This window comes from Hyla sarda, chromosome 6, assembly GCF_029499605.1.
Source record: "Hyla sarda isolate aHylSar1 chromosome 6, aHylSar1.hap1, whole genome shotgun sequence".
NCBI lineage: Eukaryota > Metazoa > Chordata > Amphibia > Anura > Hylidae > Hyla > Hyla sarda.
The window spans coordinates 278,777,001-278,796,918 of record NC_079194.1 but is presented as its reverse complement, the minus strand read 5'-3'; the positions used below and the strand labels follow the sequence as shown (position 1 = coordinate 278,796,918).

General features: G+C 44.2%; 1 protein-coding gene across 3 annotated transcripts in view; it reads left to right on the top strand.

The window, feature by feature from the left end:
- Positions 1–19,918, top strand: part of PYGM (glycogen phosphorylase, muscle associated) — a 111,410-nt gene that overhangs the window by 79,395 nt on the left and 12,097 nt on the right. For all 3 annotated transcript variants that reach the window (XM_056527442.1, XM_056527441.1, XM_056527440.1), the window contains exons 10-16: positions 1,959–2,105; positions 3,580–3,743; positions 3,829–3,943; positions 7,780–7,881; positions 9,636–9,783; positions 16,193–16,251; positions 19,171–19,312. In XM_056527442.1, the coding sequence (XP_056383417.1) occupies positions 1,959–2,105; positions 3,580–3,743; positions 3,829–3,943; positions 7,780–7,881; positions 9,636–9,783; positions 16,193–16,251; positions 19,171–19,312 (877 nt within the window). The remainder of the gene's footprint in view (positions 1–1,958; positions 2,106–3,579; positions 3,744–3,828; positions 3,944–7,779; positions 7,882–9,635; positions 9,784–16,192; positions 16,252–19,170; positions 19,313–19,918) is intronic.

Genomic DNA, 19,918 nt, shown 5'->3' with positions numbered 1-19,918 from the left:
CATGACAATATTACTTAAAGGCATAACACGTTTTATGTACAATACACTATATAACAGGCATAGAAGTAAATACACAAGGCACAGGTGCAGGGGAGGGGGGCTCAGAGGTCACTGAATGGAGTCTGCCGGACAGGGCAGCTAGGGTACAGGGGTGCAACTCCTGTACTGGGCCACCACCTCATTATTTCAAAATACAATTGGTCCATCATAGAACAAGCCCCATATGGCTCAGAAGGTATAAAATTGAAAGAGTTATGAATTATGAGTTATAAAAGGCAAGGGGGAAAAAATGGCTCCATCCTCAAAGCCAAAACCTGCAAAAGTGGTTATCCAGGATTAGAAAAACAGAGCTGATTTCTTCCAGAAATAGCACTACACTTATCCTCAGGTTGTGTGTGGTATTGCAGCTCAGTTCAATTGAAGCGAGTGGAGCCAGGCTGTAACACCACGCACGACCTGTGGACAGGGGTGGCGCTGTTTCTGGAAGAAATCAGATTTGTTTTTCTATTCCTGGACAACGCCTTTTAGCGTTGGATAACACGTGCCCTACTTTGCTTCTGCGCATTTTGCTGCCCATTGACTTCAATGGGTAACAAAATACGCCACAGCAAACTACGGCACGCGTGACCCTATCCTTTAAGGGGTACTCCGGAGGAAAACATAAATTTTTTTTTTTTTTTTTTAATCAACTGGTGCCAGAAAGTTAAACATATTTGTAAATGACTTCTATTTAAAATCTTAATCCTTCCAGTACATATCAGCTGTTGTATGATCCACAAGAAGTTCTTTTCTTTTTGGATTTCTTTTTTGTTTGACCAAAGTGCTCTCGGCTGACACCTCTGTCCGTGTCAGGAACTGTCCAGAGCAGGATAGGTTTGCTGTGGGGATTTGCTCCTGCTCTGGACAGTTCCTGACATGGACAGAGGTGTCAGCAGAGAGCACTTTGGTCAAACAAAAAAGAAATCCAAAAAGAAAAAAAAACTTCCTCTGTAGAATACAGAAGCTGATAAGTACTGGAAGGATTAAGATTTTAAAATAGAAGTAATTTACAAATCTGTTTAACTTTCTGGCACCAGTTCATTAAAAAAAAAAAAAAAAAAAAATTCCACCGGAGTACCCCTTTAAGGGGATAAGGGGAAATGAAGACTAGTTGCCTTCTTCCTGCCGCAGTTCCAGCTGATCACAGGGTCTCCCCCGCATTTAAAGGGGTACTCCGGTGAAAAACTTTTTTTTTTTAAATCAACAGAAAGTTAAACAGATTTGTAAATTACTTCTATTAAAAAATCTTAATCCTTCCTGTACTTATTAGCTGCTGAATACTTCAGCGGAAATTCTTTTCTTTTTGAAACACAGAACTGTCTGCTGACATCACGAGCACAGTGCTCTCTGCTGACATCTCTGTCCATTTTAGGAACTGTCCAGAACAGCATACGTTTGCTATGGGGATTTCCTTTTACCCTGGACAGTTCCTAAAATGGACAGAGATGTCAGCAGAGAGCACTAAGTTTATAAGACAAGAAACTTGGCACTCAAAAGAGAGCACTGTGCTTATGACGTCAGCAGACAGCTCTGTGTTTCAAACGGAAAAGAATTTCCACTGTAGTATTCAGCAGCTAATAAGTACAGGAAGGATTAAGATTTTTTAATAGAAGTAATTTACAAATCTGTTTAACTTTCTGGCACCAGTTGATTAAAAAAAAAATAAAATAAAAAGTTTTTCACCGGAGTACCCCTTTAAGGATTATTTTCCATCTTCTCATAGAATTTCTATGGGTGCACCTGAAATAGCGTGAAAATGTTTGTCACGTCTGCCACGTCTGCCATGAATCCTGCCGCATTTCTCCATAGAGTGATTTGTGAACGTAAATGTTGTGCCGTACATAACTACTGTCTCGCCATAGGAGACTACTAAAAGTCAGCGCGCTGAAATAATGCCCTTCTTTTCTTATGTATTCTAGGCCTGGGACCTGACTGTCCGTACTTGTGCTTATACCAACCACACAGTGCTACCCGAGGCTTTGGAGCGCTGGCCGGTTCATCTCCTGCAGAACTTGCTTCCCAGACACCTGGAAATCATCTATGAAATCAACCAAAGACATCTCAATGTACTGTCTCAGTTTATATATTGGGGAACCTATTCCCTTATGTCAGTGGTCTCCAAACTGTGGACCTCCTGCTGTTGCAAAACTACAACTCCCAGCATGCCCGGACAGCCGTTGGCTGTCCGGGCATGCTAGGAGTTGTAGTTTTGCAACAGCAGGAGGTCCACAGTTTGAAGACCACAGTCCTATGTTACGTTCCATTTGCCTAATTATCTTCTCGTATTATTTTACCGTCTTTTCGATGTTAAAGGTGTACTCTGGTGGAAATTTTTTTTTTATAAATCAACTGGTGTAATTTACCTCTATTTAAAAATCTTAATCCTTCCAGTACTTATCAGCTGCTTTATAATACAGAGGAAGTTCTTTTCTTTTTGAACTTCTTTTCTGTCTGTCCACAGTGCTCTCTGCTGACACCTCTGTCCATGTCAGGAAATTTCCAGTGAAGGAACAATTTCCCATAGCAAATCTTTCCTGCTTTAGACAGTTCCTGACATGGACAGTGGTGTCAGAAAGTTAAACAGATTTGTAATTTACCTCTTTTAAAAATCTTAATCCTTCCAGTACTTATCAGCTGCTTTATAATACAGAGGAAGTTCTTTTCTTTTTGAACTTCTTTACTGTCTGCCCACAGTGCTTTCTGCTGAAACCTCTGTCCATGTCAGGGACTGTCCAGAGAAAGAACAATTTCCCATAGCAAATCTTTCCTGCTTTAGACAGTTCCTGATATGGACAGCGGTGTCACCAGAGAGCACTGTTTTCAGACAGAGAAGAAATTCAAAAAGAAAAGAACTTCCTTTGTATTGTTCCTCTGATAATTATAGGAAGGATTAAGATTTTCATATAGAAGAAATTTACAAATCTGTTTAACTTTCTGGCACCAGTTGCTTTAAAAAAAAAAAAAAAAAAAAAAAAAAGTTTTCCACCGGTACCCCTTTAAAGAGTACCTGTCATGATCTTGTTAAATTTTATAATCCTCCCAGTTCATGATAAACCACCCCCTACCTTTATTTTTATTATTTGTTAGTTTTCTACCTTGATATTGCTCTGTATTTTCTGCTCTGTCTCAGTCAGATTCACAGACTGGGAAGGGGGCGTTACCCAGCAGATGTGACATCATCTGAAGCCATACAGGGGAGAACTTCCTCCCTCACTCTACACACAGCCCAGAGCAGTTCAGTGTGAGATGAGCTATGATTGGCTAAGGCAGCACACCCCTCAGCACTCCAGACTTCATTTCCTCATTTTGGATTTTGCCAGGCCAACAGGAGTCCAGAGCCTGTGCAAGCTCTGGACAAGTAGGGAGACACCCAGTGGCAGATTTTTTTAAACACAAATAAAACAGAGAACTTTTTTATTTTACAAAGTACATTATAAAAATGTTTTATTTACCATAAGGAGTGCAATAGCAAAATTTTTTTTAGTCAGAGTGCCCCTTTAAATCCATTTTCTCTTACACTTCTCCCTGTCCCCTGCGCAGAAAGTCTCTTCCGCGTTTCCCGGAGACGTAGACCGCATGCGCAGAATGTCTCTTGTTGAAGAGGGCTCCGTAAAGCGCATCAACATGGCTCATCTGTGCATTGTGGGCTCACATGCAGTGAATGGCGTTGCCCAGATCCACTCTGATATCATAAGGGACACCGTGTGAGTATGTTGTTCTACACACAAGATACGCCTTTTCTCTACAATCTGCTTCTATGTTTTCATTTTACACTATACTATTTGACAGTTTCCATGATTTCTATGAAATGGACCCTCATAAGTTCCAGAACAAGACCAACGGCATTACTCCCCGGCGCTGGTTAGTGTTGTGCAATCCCGGCCTGGCCGAAGTCATTGCAGAGGTAAGAGAAATATGGGGGGAATAATATGCCCTCTTGGTCTGCTACACAATAAATTATGGTGTGCACTAGAGATGAGCAAGAATGAGAGCAGCACTACAGTGTGGAACATGATGGACAAGGCAAGAGATATGTGGCTGTTCAGGGATAGTAGTAGTAGTGGTAGCGGTAGCGGCAGCGGCGGTAGTAGCAGTAGTAGCAGCGGTGGTAGTAGTAGTGGTAGCAGTAGTGGTAGCAGTAGTAGTAGCAGTAGTGGTAGTAGCAGTAGTAGTAGTAGCGGTAGTAGTAGTGGTAGCAGTAGTGGTAGCAGTAGTGGTAGTAGTAGTAGTAGTAGTAGTAGTAGTAGTAGTAGTAGTACAGTAGGTAACATGAATGCCAAGGCAGGAGATAGTAGTAGTAGCAGCAGCTGCAGCAGTAGTAGTATAGTAGTAGCGGTAGTAGTAGTAGTACAGGGTGGGCCATTTATATGGATACACCTTAATAAAATGGGAATGGTTGGTGATATTAACTTCCTGCTTGTGGCACATTAGTATATGTGAGGGGGGGAAACATTTCAAGATGGGTGGTGACCATGGCGACCATTTTGAATCCAACTTTAGTTTTTTCAATAGGAAGAGGGTCATGTGACACATCAAACTTATTGGGAATTTCACAAGAAAAACAATGATGTGCTTGGTTTTAACGTAACTTTATTCTTTCATGAGTTATTTACAAGTTTCTGACCACTTATAAAATGTGTTCAATGTGCTGCCCATTGTGTTGGATTGTCAATGTAACCCTCTTCTCCCACTCTTCACACACTGATAGCAACACCACAGGAGAAATGCTAGCACAGGCTTCCAGTATCCGTATACACTGCTATATATTACTATATACACCACAGGAGAAATGCTAGCACAGGCTTCCAGTATCCGTAGTTTCAGGTGCTGCACATCTCGTATCTTCACAGCATAGACAATTGCCTTCAGATGACCCCAAAGATAAAAGTCTAAGGGGGTCAGATCGGGAAACCTTGGGGGCCATTCAACTGGCCCACGATGACCAATCCACTTTCCAGGAAACTGTTCATCTAGGAATGCTCGGACCTGACACCCATAATGTGGTGGTCACCATCTTAATAGAAAAACTCAGGGAACGTGCCAGCTTCAGTGCATAAAGAGGGAAACACATCATCATGTAGCAATTTCGCATATCCAGTGGCCTTGAGGTTTCCATTGATGAAGAATGGCCCCACTATCTTTGTACCCCATATACCACACCATACCATCAATTTTTGTGTTCCAACAGCCTTGGAGGGATCTATCCAATGTGGGTTAGTGTCAGACCAATAGCGGTGGTTTTGTTTGTTAACTTCACCATTCACATAAAAGTTTCCTCATCACTGAACAAAATCTTCTGCGTAAACTGAGGGTCCTGTTCCAATTTTTGTTTTGCCCATTCTGCAGCACCTGAAACTACGGATACTGGAAGCCTGTGCTAGCATTTCTCCTGCGGTGCATATAGTAGTATATAGCAGTGTATACGGATACTGGAAGCCTGTGCTAGCATTTCTCCTGCGATGTATATAGTAGTATATAGCAGTGTATACGGATACTGGAAGCCTGTGCTAGCATTTCTCCTGCGGTGTATATAGTAGTATATAGCAGTGTATACGGATACTGGAAGCCTGTGCTAGCATTTCTCCTGCGGTGTATATAGTAGTATATAGCAGTGTATACAGATACTAGAAGCCTGTGCTAGCATTTCTCCTGCGGTGTTGCTATCAGTGTGTGAAGAGTGGGAGAAGAGGGTTGCATTGACAATCCAACACAATGGGCAGCACATTGAACACATTTTATAAGTGGTCAGAAACTTGTAAATAACTCATGAAAGAATAAAGTTACGTTAAAACGAAGCACATCATTGTTTTTCTTGTGAAATTCCCAATAAGTCTGTGTCACATGACCCTCTTCCTATTGAAAAAACAAAAGTTTGATTCAAAATGTCCGACTTCAAAATGGCCGCCATTGTCACCACCCATCTTGGAAAGTTCCCCCCCTCACATATACTAATGTGTCACAAACAAGAAGTTAATATCACCAACCATTCCCATTTTATTAAGGTGTATCCATATAAATGGCCCACCCTGTAGTATAGTAGTAGTAGTGGTAGTAGTAGTAGTAAAGTAGTGTAGTAGTAGTAGTACAGTAGGTAACATGAATGCCAAGGCAGGAGATGTGCGGCTGTGTAGTGGTAGTAGTGGTGGTAGTAGTAGTAGTAGTAGTAGTAGTAGTAGTAATAATAGTAAAGGCAGCAGTAACTTATGGAACATGATGGACAAGGCAGGAGATGCGCAGCTGTGTAGTAGTAGTATAGTAATAGTAGTTGTAGCAGCAGTAGTAGTAGTAGTAATAGTAGTATAGTAATAGTAGTTGTACTATTGTTGTAGTAGTTGTAGTAGTAGTAGTAGTATAGTAGTTGTAGTAGTAGTAGTATAGTAGTTATAGTAGTAGTAATTATAATAGTTATAGTAGTAGTAGTAGTAGTATAGTAGTTGTAGTAGTAGTATAGTAGTATAGTAGTAGTAATTATAATAGCTATAATAGTAGTTGTAGTAGTAGTAGTAGTATAGTAGTAGTATTAGTATAGTAGTTTGTAGTATTGTAGTAGTTGTTGCAGAAGTAGTAGTAGTATATTAGTTGTAGTAGTAGTATAGTAGTAGTGGTTGTAGTAGTAGTAGTAGTAGTAGTAGTAGTAGTAGTAGTAGTAGTAGTAGTAGTAGTACAATATAGAACATGATGGACGAGGTGGGAGATGTTCAGCTGTGTAGGGCTAGTAGTAGTAGTAGTAGTAGTAGTAGCAGTACAGTATGGAACATGATAGACAAGGCAGGAGATGTGGGGCTGTGTAGGACTAGTAATACTGGGCTAGAGATTAGTCTGAAACAAATCTCTGAATCATTACATTTTTGAGGAAATAGAACAGAATTTGAATGATACCGAATCAATTTGCTCATCTCTAGTGTTTACCTATGATCCATCTATTTGACATGTAATTACCTGATTCTATCCTCATATTAACTAAATTCCAAATAATAGAGCATACAAAATGTTAAACAATACCTTTACCAGACAGGGCCGGCTCGACCTTTAGGTAAAATAAGCAGCCGCCTAGAGCGCCCTCTTAAATGGGGGAGGGGGGGGGGAGTTAGACAACCAGCATCCGACGAACCACTCGCTCAGCCAGCAGCATGAGGAGGCTTGTTACAGTGTGTCACCCCAGTAGTAAAGTGGGGCGTGTCAAAGGGCAAACCAATGGGCAAGGGAGTCAAGGGGGCGGCAAAATTATCTTTTGCCTAGGGTCGCAAACATTCTTGCACCAGCCCTGTTTGACTGCTGACAACAAAGTAACAGGGAAAAGTTGTCACAACATAGTACTGTGTTGAGTTATTGTCTGCTGTCAGGTCTAGTTATATCCTATGGACAATAAGTCATAACAGAGAGCAGAGTTGAGGTTCCTTATCATAGTGATCTCAGCACGGTTCAGTCAAAGTTTTAGGCTGCATTCACATCTCGTTTTTACATTACGGGTGCCAGATCCGGCTGGGGGAGGGGCAAACTGGGCTCTCCCATACCCCAGCCGGACCAGCTCTGAACTCCATTTACTTTAACGAGCCGACCTGAGTAAATCGGTGACTCCAGTCGGACCCATATCCGGTTTTGTGACCGGACCTAAAACCGTAGTTATGCCATGGAAAGTACATACAGGAGCAGGGTCTCCTGACACAACCAGACTCAGATTAATAGGAAGCAGAAATCATAAGCAATGATGGTATTTATTCTAATCCTTTCTTTCTACAGCGCATCGGAGAGGATTATATCACTGATCTCGACCAACTAAAGAAGCTGCTGAACTTTGTCAATGATGACGCATTTATCAGAGATATTGCAAAAGTCAAGCAGGTGGGTAAAAAGCAAAAAAGAAGAATTTTCTGCACCTATTCACATCTTACATGATTTGGACATATAGGGTGTCATGTATCATCAGAGTTGCTTTGATGCGACATGGCGCCTATTTCTGACCAGTGTGTTTTAAAATAAATGGCAGCTAATGTTAGTGTGCGACTTTAGGTTGGCGATTGGCGCACATATTTGCACTCCTGGCCAGGAGGGCATGTTAAATCTAGTTGTTAAAGGGGTACTTCGCTGCTCAGGTTTTGGAACAAACTGTTACGAACGCTGGAGCGGGCACCGGGAGCTCGTGATGTCATAGCCCCGCCCCCTCATGACGCCACACCCTGTCCCCTCAATGCAAGTCTATGGGAGGGGGCGTGACAGTTGTCACGCCCCCTCCCATAGACTTGCATTGAGGGGGCGGGACATCATGAGGGAGCTGGGCTACAATGTCACGATCTCCCGGCGCCGTGTCCAGCGCTCGGAACAGTTTGTTCCAAACGTTTAACAGCGGAGTACCCCTTTAATACTTTTGCTTACTTTAAAGTAAACATGGCACGGCCTTCTGTGTGTGGTCAGTGAGCGTGTTGCCTTGGCGCAATTTTGTGCGACTTCTGCAAAGGTTGCACATGATATGCCTGGCGAACAAACATACCCCTGTGAGAACATGCCCGCTCTCTACCGTAATATGCCCACTGGAGCGCTCAGGCCTAAAAAGTCATGCATGCCAACAAAAATCACATATTAAATGTGAGGAAAGCTAAAGGCAAATGTGCACATGTGCTTTTATACATGACCCCCCCTCCCCATAGACCTTGTTCATTACATCCACCATTCACTATATTGTAGAGAACAAGGACATTGGAGGCCGCACCAGTGGTGCACATGGTCAAAAGTCGCAAATTTTTTGAGCATAAATGGCAATTTTACTCAAAAATCACAATTTCTGCGCAAACATGTGAGAGTCAAGGGGGCTGGAAGGAGACAGAAAGGGGCCTGGAAGGAGACAGAAAGGGGCCTGGAAGGAGGCAGAAAGGGGTCTGGAAGGAGACAGAAAGGGGTCTGGAAGGAGACAGAAAGGGGTCTGGAAGGAGACAGAAAGGGGTCTGGAGGGAGGCAGAAAGGGGGCTGGAGGGAGGCAGAAAGGGGTCTGGAGGGAGGCAGAAAGGGGGCTGGAGGGAGGCAGAAAGGGGGCTGGAGGGAGGCAGAAAGGGGGCTGGAAGGAGACAGAAAGGGGGCTGGAAGGAGACAGAAAGGGGGCTGGAAGGGGGTTCTGTCTCAAGTGGAGGGGGCATGCTCGGGGTTCCCTCCTCATATTTATTTTTATTTTTTAAAAACAATAGGTAATTTTCTGACCCTACTCCCTTTCAACAATCCGCCCCATTCCCCGTGCTTCCTACTTATGTGGGCGTCGTATGATCATGTTCTATTTTTACCGACGTTCCTCCAGTCAGTTAATCAGTTTCTCAGGTAGTATAATGAGCCACTTTTACCGAATCAGAGAAAATTGACAGAATCATTGTGAAGCCATAACATGATGATTATCACCTCCTCTATTTACCGGTGAGGCTTCGCTGCAGACATGTGTGTTTTCTACACCACAGCTCACCCAGCTGGCATCAGCTTTCATTACAACCCCAATGTAAAGTGATCAGAGAGCGAAACGTACAAGACGTTTGGTGTTAAAAAAGCCTACAAGTGATGTATGTGAAGACTGTCTCTAATCCGCCAACCCAACCATATTCACAATCTGTCTTCTACAGGAAAACAAGCTAAAGTTTGCACGGTATTTGGAGAATGAATACAAGGTGAAGATTAATCCAAATTCCATGTTTGATATTCACGTGAAGAGAATCCACGAATACAAGCGGCAGCTGCTGAACGTCCTGCACGTGATCACCTTGTACAACCGTAAGTCAGTTCATATTAAAGGGGTATTCCAGGATCATTTTTTTATTTGACTATGCTACAGGGGCTGTAAAGTTAGTGCAGTTCATAATATAGTGTCTGTACCTGTGTGTGACGGTTTTCTCACAATTCTTCTGTGATTTTTACCCCAATATTTATTTTTACCAGCATACAAAATGACTGTTGTCTCAGATTTTTCCCAGGTTGTAATGCGGCTACAACTAGTCAGCTGATGACAGGGAGCCTGTCTGCTTCAATGGGTGGAGAGATCAATCTGCAACTAATGCAACAGCTTTAGGCACCCTGATTGAAAACCACACTGATTTGAATGGATGCAGCTCATTTATGCTTCAATGGGTGGGGTTGCTTATGTGTGGGAGGGAGGAAGATGGCATTGTGGGATTTGTAGTCAAAAAAAGAAAATTCAAACAGGAAATACCAGTTCACAGAAAGCTAGCCACAGTGTTATGGTAATCTCACAACATAGCCATTTAGCCCCAAGACAAGCGCAGATCCTTCCTAAGCATGTCCATTACTGCCTGCCAGGTATGTACTAAAATCACCTTATGCTGGATAACTCCTTTAAGGAGGCACAGACCTTTAGGGCACAAGCACACTACAGAATTTCTGCCAGAAAGAAATTCTGGGTGATAATTTGGTATGTAGCAGGCACCAGCAAAATCAACGCATATGTCCTCGTGGACACTTTAGGAGTTATCCAGCCGTAGTTTTGTTTTGTTTTTCTACATATGCCCATAGCGTCGTAGCCCCTCATTATGTATTATTTATATACTTTTGGTAGACCAATAATTTTTCTTGGTGCGAGTGTCAGGAGGGTGATTCCGCCTGGTGTGTTTTGATACCTATTAGAGTGTGGTTACTGAACATTATAGTATTAATACGTAATGGATATATATGTAAACTAAAACAGAGTAAATTGTGCATTGTTTCAAAATTCATGGCATATATATCATCTTTGAGTATATATACATTCATGCACGTAGGTCTCCGAGCTATATATACATGCACGATATCAACATACCGTAACCTATTATGTGCATATAGTCGTATGTATATACCTGTCCATCTTTGCACATAATGTTTAGAGCATATTCACACTCATAGGATAAACACACACTAAATAACGCACTAGTGGAAGGATCCAATCCATTCTGTAATACTAACAGATGATATCCATGCCGGGTTTTTACAATTGCTACCTACGTCAGGTATTTCATCATGTGACCATTGAGTCTCTATTTTAAAATTGCATGTTGGTCTGTTGAACTTAGTCTACGTTTAAGCTCAAGAGAGAGCGAAACGCGTCAGATTACTACAGTCCTGTGATGTCTGTTTCCTTGCTATGGCATGAATAAAAGCAATCTTTTAGAGCATACCTGGTGCCGGACAATCCTTCCTTTCTACATATGGCCATTCTTTGTCCTATAAAAAATAAATTTACCTATTACCTCTATTTACCTCCAGTACTCCCTGGTGCCTCCGGTATCCTGCTCCCGGTGTCCGGTGTGATCCTCTTCCTGGTACCCATGGTTGATCTGTCACATGAAAGCTCAGCAAATTGCTGGCCACAGCAGTTTTCCGCCTCAGCCAGTGGGTGGTAATGTGATGTATTAAGCCCCAGCCTTGGTCTTCAACCTGGTGCCGAGGCTCCATATGTCACATTGCTGCTCAGCCAATCACTGGTAAAGGCGGGACAGCACTGTGGCAGGTGATTCACTGAGCTGCAGTGTGACAGATTGTCCCTCAGCACCAGGAAGAGGATTGCACTGGAGGCCAGGAGCAGGATACCGGAGGCACCGGGAAAGAGCTGGAGGTGAGTACAGGTTAACCCCTTTAAGCGCTGCACCCAGAGGGAATTTCCACTCTGAATAATTGCTAGTGGAAATTATATAGTGTGACTGGGCCCTAAAGGTTTAGTTCGGTGTAAAACCTTTACCAGAACATTCACACTTCGAAATGTCCACCCAGAGAAATTATTCCAGGCAGATATTCTCTGAACAACAGGTGCCGACTGATTCACCGCTAGGGCCGATTTGACCATTGACGACAATGCATATCCGAGGGAATTAGAATTTTGGAAGTGTGCATGGTGCAGCAGGATCCTATTGAAAACAATGCAAAGCTGCTGCACCAGAATTTCCAAGCGGAATTTTTCAGCTCGGAAATACTGAAGTGTGAATGTGCCCTCAGAAATTCTCTTTTCGTGCACTTTATGGACCTTTGTTTTGCTTTGTCCCTCCAATTTAGCCAAAAATAGGAGCCATGTTCTATATTACTTCTAGGTTCATATATGGAGCTTCTCCACCCTGTTCATTCCCAGACCCCATATGAATAATTGTCCGTGATCATCACAGCTTTACGGTGTCCGTTTTAGGACATCGTCAGTCGGCAGCGGTAACTCCATCCCACGTCAGGCGAAATAGCGTCCCACCTCCTCCCTCGGACCAATCTCCGTCAGGCGTCAGCCACAACTCCCTCCTCCGTCATCCTAAACTCCCTCATCCGAAACTCCATCATCCCTCAGACGAAAAGCCTTCCTGCCGTGTAGCAGAGCCTAGTCAGTGTTGGCTCTCTGCTATACGGGTTCTGCTGTACATGCTATTCAGTGTCGGCCCTGCTATACAGACTCTGTAGCACATGTAGTGTCTGTAGTGTAAGTGAAAGTTTCACAGTTTCGACTCTACTATACATGCTGTGCAGCGTCGGTTCTGCTATGCGGCAGGAATTTACGTCAGTGGGAGAATCGTCTGAGGCATGACGGGAGTTTTGGCTGAAGGATGACGGTGAATGGTGTGAGGGAGGAGGCGGGACGCTGTTTCGCCTGATGGGGGACGGAGTTGCAGCTGACGACTGATGGCGATTGGTCTGAGGGAGTAGGCGGGGTGCTGTTTCGCCTGATGCGGGACGGAATTACGGCTGATGACTGACGTCATAAAATGATGAATGATGTCCTAAAATAGACATCGTACAGCTAGGTGTGTGTAACGGTCGGAGTAGTGGATCCGCTGTACACTGGAGAAAGCCGCACCAGGGAGCGGAGTCTAAGGAGCCGCTGGTTTTCACCAGACCCCGTCACAAAGCAGGATAGACTTGCTGCGGCAGGTGAACTCCCAGGTCGCTACCCCTGGTACAACTAACCCACAGTGACGGCTGAGGTGAGGCGTGATACAATTAATAAGGAAATTCAGGGACAGGGACTGGAAGGAAGGTCTGGGCTGGTGGCAAGTTATGTGGTCAGGAAACGTAGAAAAAAATGAACTGGTACACGGTATAGACAGGGCACTGCAAGGTACACTTTCTCAAAGGCTACTAGGCACAAAGATCCGGCAGGGGTCAAGAGGAAGTGCAGACACTTTATAGGGTCATCGGCCGGCAAGGACCAATTACCAGTGCACTGCCCCTTTAAATTTCAGAGAGCCGGCGCACGCGCGCACCCTAGGAAACGGGTACGCGCATGCTGGCAGTCAGAGGAAGCAGAGGAGCCAGGAGCGTGGAGAGGTAAGTATGCGCTGGCTGAGTGGACATGACCGGCCGCGGCGTGACTCATGACAGTGTGTTCAGAAAGTAGACTTTGTAGTCACTAAAACAGAAAGTGATGTCATTTGCAGACAGGAAGACTGCATAGGAAGCAGAAAAATACTGAAATCATGTTATACGGCATCTGTCATATGTCGTTTCATCCCCAAACTTAAGTTACAAGTTTTAATGTTCACTTGAACATATTGATATTGTTTCCTTCACATGGCATCTTGAGTCCAGAACAGATTTTGCTCTAATACTGTCACGGCCATCTGTCACATGTACAATGTATTCTACAAATAGGGATTTGTGTAGTAATAGGAATGCCACTGGGAATATGAATGCCTGCAGCCTCCCCATAGTATCATGTTCTTTCTGCTTCTGCTCATGTTCATTATATTAGTTTCTATTTGTGAAAACAGAAAAAATTCTAGAATTTTTAATGGTTTAAATGAAAATAAAAGAAGTTATCTTACTTTATAAAACTGATGGTTGATTCAAAGGGTAGGTTATCAACATTAGATCAGCAACAGGCTGTTTTGCGGAATCCCCACTTCCTCTGGCCGTGCATGCGTCACGCATGCACGGCCAGAGGAAGCGGGGATTCCGCGAAACAGCCTGCTGCTTGTAGACCCCGTGTTTGCCAGTGTCTTTCATTCTTCCCTCCCTGCGAGGTTTACTTTAATGGACTGAATAAAGAAAATGATTTCATTGGATGAGTGCATCCACTTTCGTTTTTTCATTGCTTATAGTGTTGTACTTGTTTACTTTTTTCAGTAGTTTGCATCCCCATTACATTCTATCTCCACGTGGACTCCTCCGAAACAGTAGTTTATTCTATATTCTTTTGCACCTCCACATCACAAAGTTATTGTTCAGTAGTGCCACCCGCAATTTCCTCTGTGCTGGTAGTGTATCAAAGTAAAAAAAAACAAAAAACTATGGCCCTAACATTTGCGTACCCACTAACCGACTACTCTAGACCTTTTACAATCCATTATAGGGAACCTGTCATCATTTTCATGCTGCCCAAACTATGAGTAATGTTACAGCGTGCACTCCTGTCCCCGTCCCCGGACCGGAGCGTCCGCCCCCTTGGCCTTCTGCCCCCTCACACTGACCGGGAGCCCGGGTTCCCTTGTGTCAAGGACGCGGCTGCCGTGACGGCTGGCCCCCGTTCACGCGCCGCGTCCCAGTTCCACTTACCTGGCTCCCCGCTCCTTGCGATGTCCATCTCTGCCTCCCGGCGCATGCGGCCCCACTCTCTAGGGCGCGAGCGCACCGCCTTCAGAAAATTTTAAGGGCAAGCGCACCGGTAATTGGTGCGCTGGTTCCTCACTTCCCCTGCCTTCCCAATAAAAGGCACCTGCCCCTTCCTGCCCTTGCTGGATCTTTGTGCCCTAGTGCCTCTGAGAAAGCGTTCCTATTGTGTGTATTGCCTTGCCTGTTGCCAAACCCGTTGCTACCGCCTACTCGCCTGTGAACCCTTGCCGCCTGCCCTGACCTCTGCTACGTCCGACTACGCTCCTGCCTGCTCCCTGTGTACCACGCCATATCAGCTGCCAGAGAGGTCGAGTTGCTACTGGAGGATACAACCTGGTGGTTACCGCCGTAGCAAGACCATCCCGCCTTGTGGCGGGCTCTGGTGAAAACCAGTAACCACTTAGAACCGGTCCTCTGGTACAACCCGCGCCATCGCCTCTCTGGTCCAGAGGATCCACTACCAGTCCTGCTGGTACGTGGCAAGTAATATGGGTGGTCTACAGCATCTTCTTCCCAATCCATCCGAATTGACCGATGGATGTCTCCTTGTTTGGGTATAGATAGAGGTCTACTGGGGACCAACACAATGACTTGTGGTTCAGCCAGCATGATTGACAGGTTTCCTTTAATAACTCTATAATATGTCTTCAAAATGGATCTTAGCAGCTACTTCTAAGGAAAATTGCTAATGACTCCTGTCTAGAATAGAAGCTAGAATCTGTTGTGGTGGCCGAATTCAAGAGGTGTTACCCCATACCCTTGCTGCCCTGTCCAGCAGTCTCCCTTCAGTGTTTCCTGGGCCCCTTGTGCTTGTTTCCCCCCTGTATATATATGTTTTGCTATGTATTATAATATATAATGTGTTCTTGCTTTAAGAAATGTACCATGTGATTGTTACCCAGGAGGTAGCAGTGACCAGGTGATCCCAGGGGTGACCTATGGGCCCCCTGCTAGTCTCCCCATATAAGCCCTGGGAGGAGCTAGCTCACACTCTTTGAGCTCTGCTCTTTCTGCTAAGCTGAGGTCAAGTCGAGTCCTAGTGTGTGTGTCCAGAGTCATTGAAGGCCTCAAGTCAAGTCTGCAGCCACAGTAAATTGCAAGTAAGCTACAGTCATAGCTTTGTCAGTCATCAGTCAAGTCAGTTCCTGTCAGCGTAGTCTGCATTAAATTGCCCAGTCCTACTATAAGTCCCAACAAGCCCTGAAGGTCTCTAAGTCACTGGTCATCTCCGTGGGCCCTGGCTAAACTGTATAGACTTTACCATCTGTCTACCCTCAGTAAAGCTAACGTTATCCATAACTTGAGTCAGAGTCATTATTGCCCCCGTGCCTAGCCCAGGATCCAGCGGTATACCTTCGGGTGGTATCAAGGATAAACCACACCCTAGCGTAACGAATACAAGAGGTTAATTCCATCTGCCCCTAGGGTAACACCATCTGCCCTCATCACACTCCGTTAACACAACTATGATATCATCTAAGTTATTGACTGTCTGTCATGGAGATAAATGGAAAGGATGCATGGTCAAAAATGGCCTAATGAAATTCTGAGAAATTCTGAAAAATTTAGTGTGATGTATGAGACTGATGGTGCCATTACAATCTCCTAGGCATGAAGAAGGATCCAAGCAAGCAGTGGGTGCCAAGGACGGTGATGATTGGAGGAAAGGTGAGTCCACACCGGATGTAGGATAATGTAATTGCTTGTGTATTGAAGACTCCATGAAGGTCATTTACCGGTAGGTCATTTATCTGCTGCTCCACAAGCTGTAATGCCTTTTATCTCAAGTTTCTTATCTTGGCTGGGGTATATAACATGCAGACATATATAAAATGCACACTGTCCATCCATAAGGCTCATTCAGACAGTCATAGTTAGGATCTGGATGTCATGGAGCCCAAATAATGTTCAATACAGTGGAGCTATGGTAGATTTTTACTTGGTCAGTCGTAGTGACACCTAATGTAGAACTATGTGCTGGGTAGCAATAGGGGGCACAGTATGGTTTACACTATAAACATGCAAGATGCTGCCCACTAATATTGTATTAGGCCATGGCTGATGGCCGCCACTCCATGTTTTCCTCATGAACCAAGATAACTCATTGGTGAAACGTGGTAGAATACTATCTTTGTTTTACATTTAAAGGGGTATTCCGGCTTTATACATCTTATCCCCTATCCAAAAGATAGAGGATAAGATGTATGGTCGCAGTGGTCCCACCACTGGGGACCCCCGCGATCTCAGTGCAGCCCCCGACATTCTGTGACGGGCGCTGCTTCAGAGACCGAGACATGACATCATGGCCACGTCCCCTCCATTCATGTCTATGGGAGGAGGTGTGATGGCCGTCACGCCCCCTCCCATAGACATGACTGGAGGGGGCATGGCAGGATGTCACTAGGAGGCGTGGCCGTGACATCATGTCCCATCTCGGAGTCAGCGCTCGGCACAGAATGCTGGGGGCTGAACGAGATCGCGGGGTCCCAATCGGCGGGACCCCTACGATCATACATCTTGTCCCCTATCCTTTTACACTTTTTACAGGTTATACTATGCTGCAATACATTTGTACTGCAGCACAGTATGACCTGATGAACTGCACCCACTACAGGCTGTGCGATCCAGCCTCTAGCTGGATCTCACAGGCTTCCGTAGCAGGAAGACAGGAGGTCATGATATGACCTCCTGCTGCCATAGCAACCAACGGTGACCCACGATCGTATCGCGGCATCGCCGTTGGTGAACAGGGGGAGAGCGCTCCCCCTGTCAACACCATAGATGCCGTGATCAGGATTGATCATGGCATCTAGGGGGTTAATGCTGCCGGGACCGGTGAGATCGCGGCTCTGGCAGCTGCGGCTGATCGCGTCGCCGATCTCCTGCGCTGCCCGCGGCAGTGCCTGAGATCGCTAGAACATATGCATACTTCCAAATGCGCGAACGTGTTGGATGCTTGGACAAATGCATACATCCTATAGCGGGAAGGGGTTAATGGGGGTCCACCACCCTGTACCCCTACCAATCAGCTGTTTGCCAGAACCACCATGCCTGCCTATACATACAACAGTGCAGTAAGCAGATAGCTCTGTAAATTGTGTAGTTACCATGCTGGTTTTATTGTAGTTCAACTCTCACTATAGTGAATAGAAACTGAGCTCCAGTACCCCAGCACAGCCACTACACAATGTGTGGAGCTGTCTGCTTCCTGCTTTGCTCTCTGGTTATCTGAATGTTGCAGCTCTGATAAACAGCTGATCGGCAAAGATGACCCCATGATTCATGGCTTATCTAAAGGATAGCCCATTAAAGGGTACCTTTCATTTAAAAAAAACTTTTGATATATTATAGATTAATGTATGCAGAATAACTTTCCAATTGCATGTTATTAAAAAATATGCTTCTTTCTATTTAATTTTCCACTTTGAAATGACCACTAGAGGTCTCCCTACCAGTCCTGTCCGCAAGCCCTTTTTATAGATTTCAGACTCCTGCTGGACTCCTAAATCTCAGACTGCAGCCAGGACACAGACAAGCTCAGCACTGCTCCCTGCCTGTCAATCAGACAGGCAGGAGCCATCATTGTGCTCATAGCACAGCAGGGCATACTCCTGACTCTGCCTTACTGAATGCCCTCATTCATTTTACTATCTGAGCACCGATCTTTCTTCTCTCTGCACATGCAGTTGTAAACAGAGAGGAGAAGATTCAGAGCTGCCAGCTGAGCTTGTCTGTGTCCCGGCTGCAGTCTGAGATTTAGGACTCCAGCATGAGTCTGAAATCTATAAAAAAGGGCATTCGGCCAGGACTGGTAGGGAGACCCCTAGTGGTCATTTTTTCAAAGTGGAAAATTAAATAGAAAGAAGCATATTTTTTAATAACATGCAATTGGAAAGTTATTCTGCATACATTAATCTATAATATATCAAAAGTTTTTTTTAATGAAAGGTACCCTTTAAACAAAAAGTCCCACAAAACCCCTTTAGGTATCACATGCACGGACCTATGCACGGACAGTTGAAACAATAAAGAATTTATTGGTAGTAATGCAGACTTGTTTCACAGGATATATCCTCTCTTCTTCAGGTGTTATGTTGTGTAGCGTATTCTTATATCATTTGATTAGTAAATCACTGGAGCTTTGCAATCTACATGAAAGCGACCATATTGCACTTTTTTTCACAGTTACCTGGTTGTAGGAATCTCTTTGAATGTTCCTTTAGGACATACATTATGCACACTGTATATGACTATCAACGCCGTTATACAATTGCATTATAACGAAGATGTTTTATGTCTCCTATATGCAAGTACTACAGAGGAGAGTTTGTCACTTGTTATTAATTGACGTAATATTTAGTAACACGAGGGGTAAAGATGTTGACATATGATAATGCAAAGAGCTACAGAATTACAGATGTGTACATTTATTATCTCTATCCATCTCTCTGTTTACGCTTTCACTTTCATGCGGTATATCCCCTTCCATCCATCATTGTCTTATTTATTCTCTCTCCCTCCTCCTTTCCTGTCTCCGTTTTCCTCCTTCTTTCTTCTATCATTGGTCTCTCTGTCATTCATTGATAGGCCGCTCCTGGGTATCATATGGCCAAGATGATCATCAGATTGATCACTTCTGTGGGAGATGTCATCAACAATGACCCTGCAGTTGGAGACAGGCTCAAACTCATATTCCTGGAGAACTATCGCGTTTCCCTTGCAGAGAAAGGTGCGTTGGAGAGGAGATGACGCTTGGCGTTTGTAGGGCTATAACAGGCCTTCTATACATCTGATAGATGTTGCTTGCTAAAAATAACGCATATTGATTGTAGGGCTATACGGGTACCCATGGTTATAGATATACGTCACCGTATCAAAATAATATGATATCCCAAACGGAAAAACAAGGTGCTTAAAACTTAAAGGGAACCTCTCATCAAATAAACTTTTGAAATATTTTAGATTAATGAATGTTGAATAACTTTCCAATAGCATGTTAATGAAAAATATGCTTCTTTCTATTGTATTTTCCCCGATCAGTCCTGTCAGCAAGCATTTCTGACTCATGCTGGAGTCCTAAACACTCAGAGCTGCCAGCCTGCTTTGTTCACAGCCAAACAGGCTGTGAACAAAGCAGGCTGGCAGCTCTGAGTGTTCTCCTTTGTGAACAAAGCAGACTGGCAGCTCGTAGTGTTTAGGACTCCAGCATGAGTCTGAAATGCTTGCTGCCAGGACTGGTAGGGAGACCCCTAGTGGTCATTTCTTCAAAGTGGATTATTAAATAGAAAGAAACATATTTTTTTAATAACATGCAATTGTAAAGCTATTCTGCATA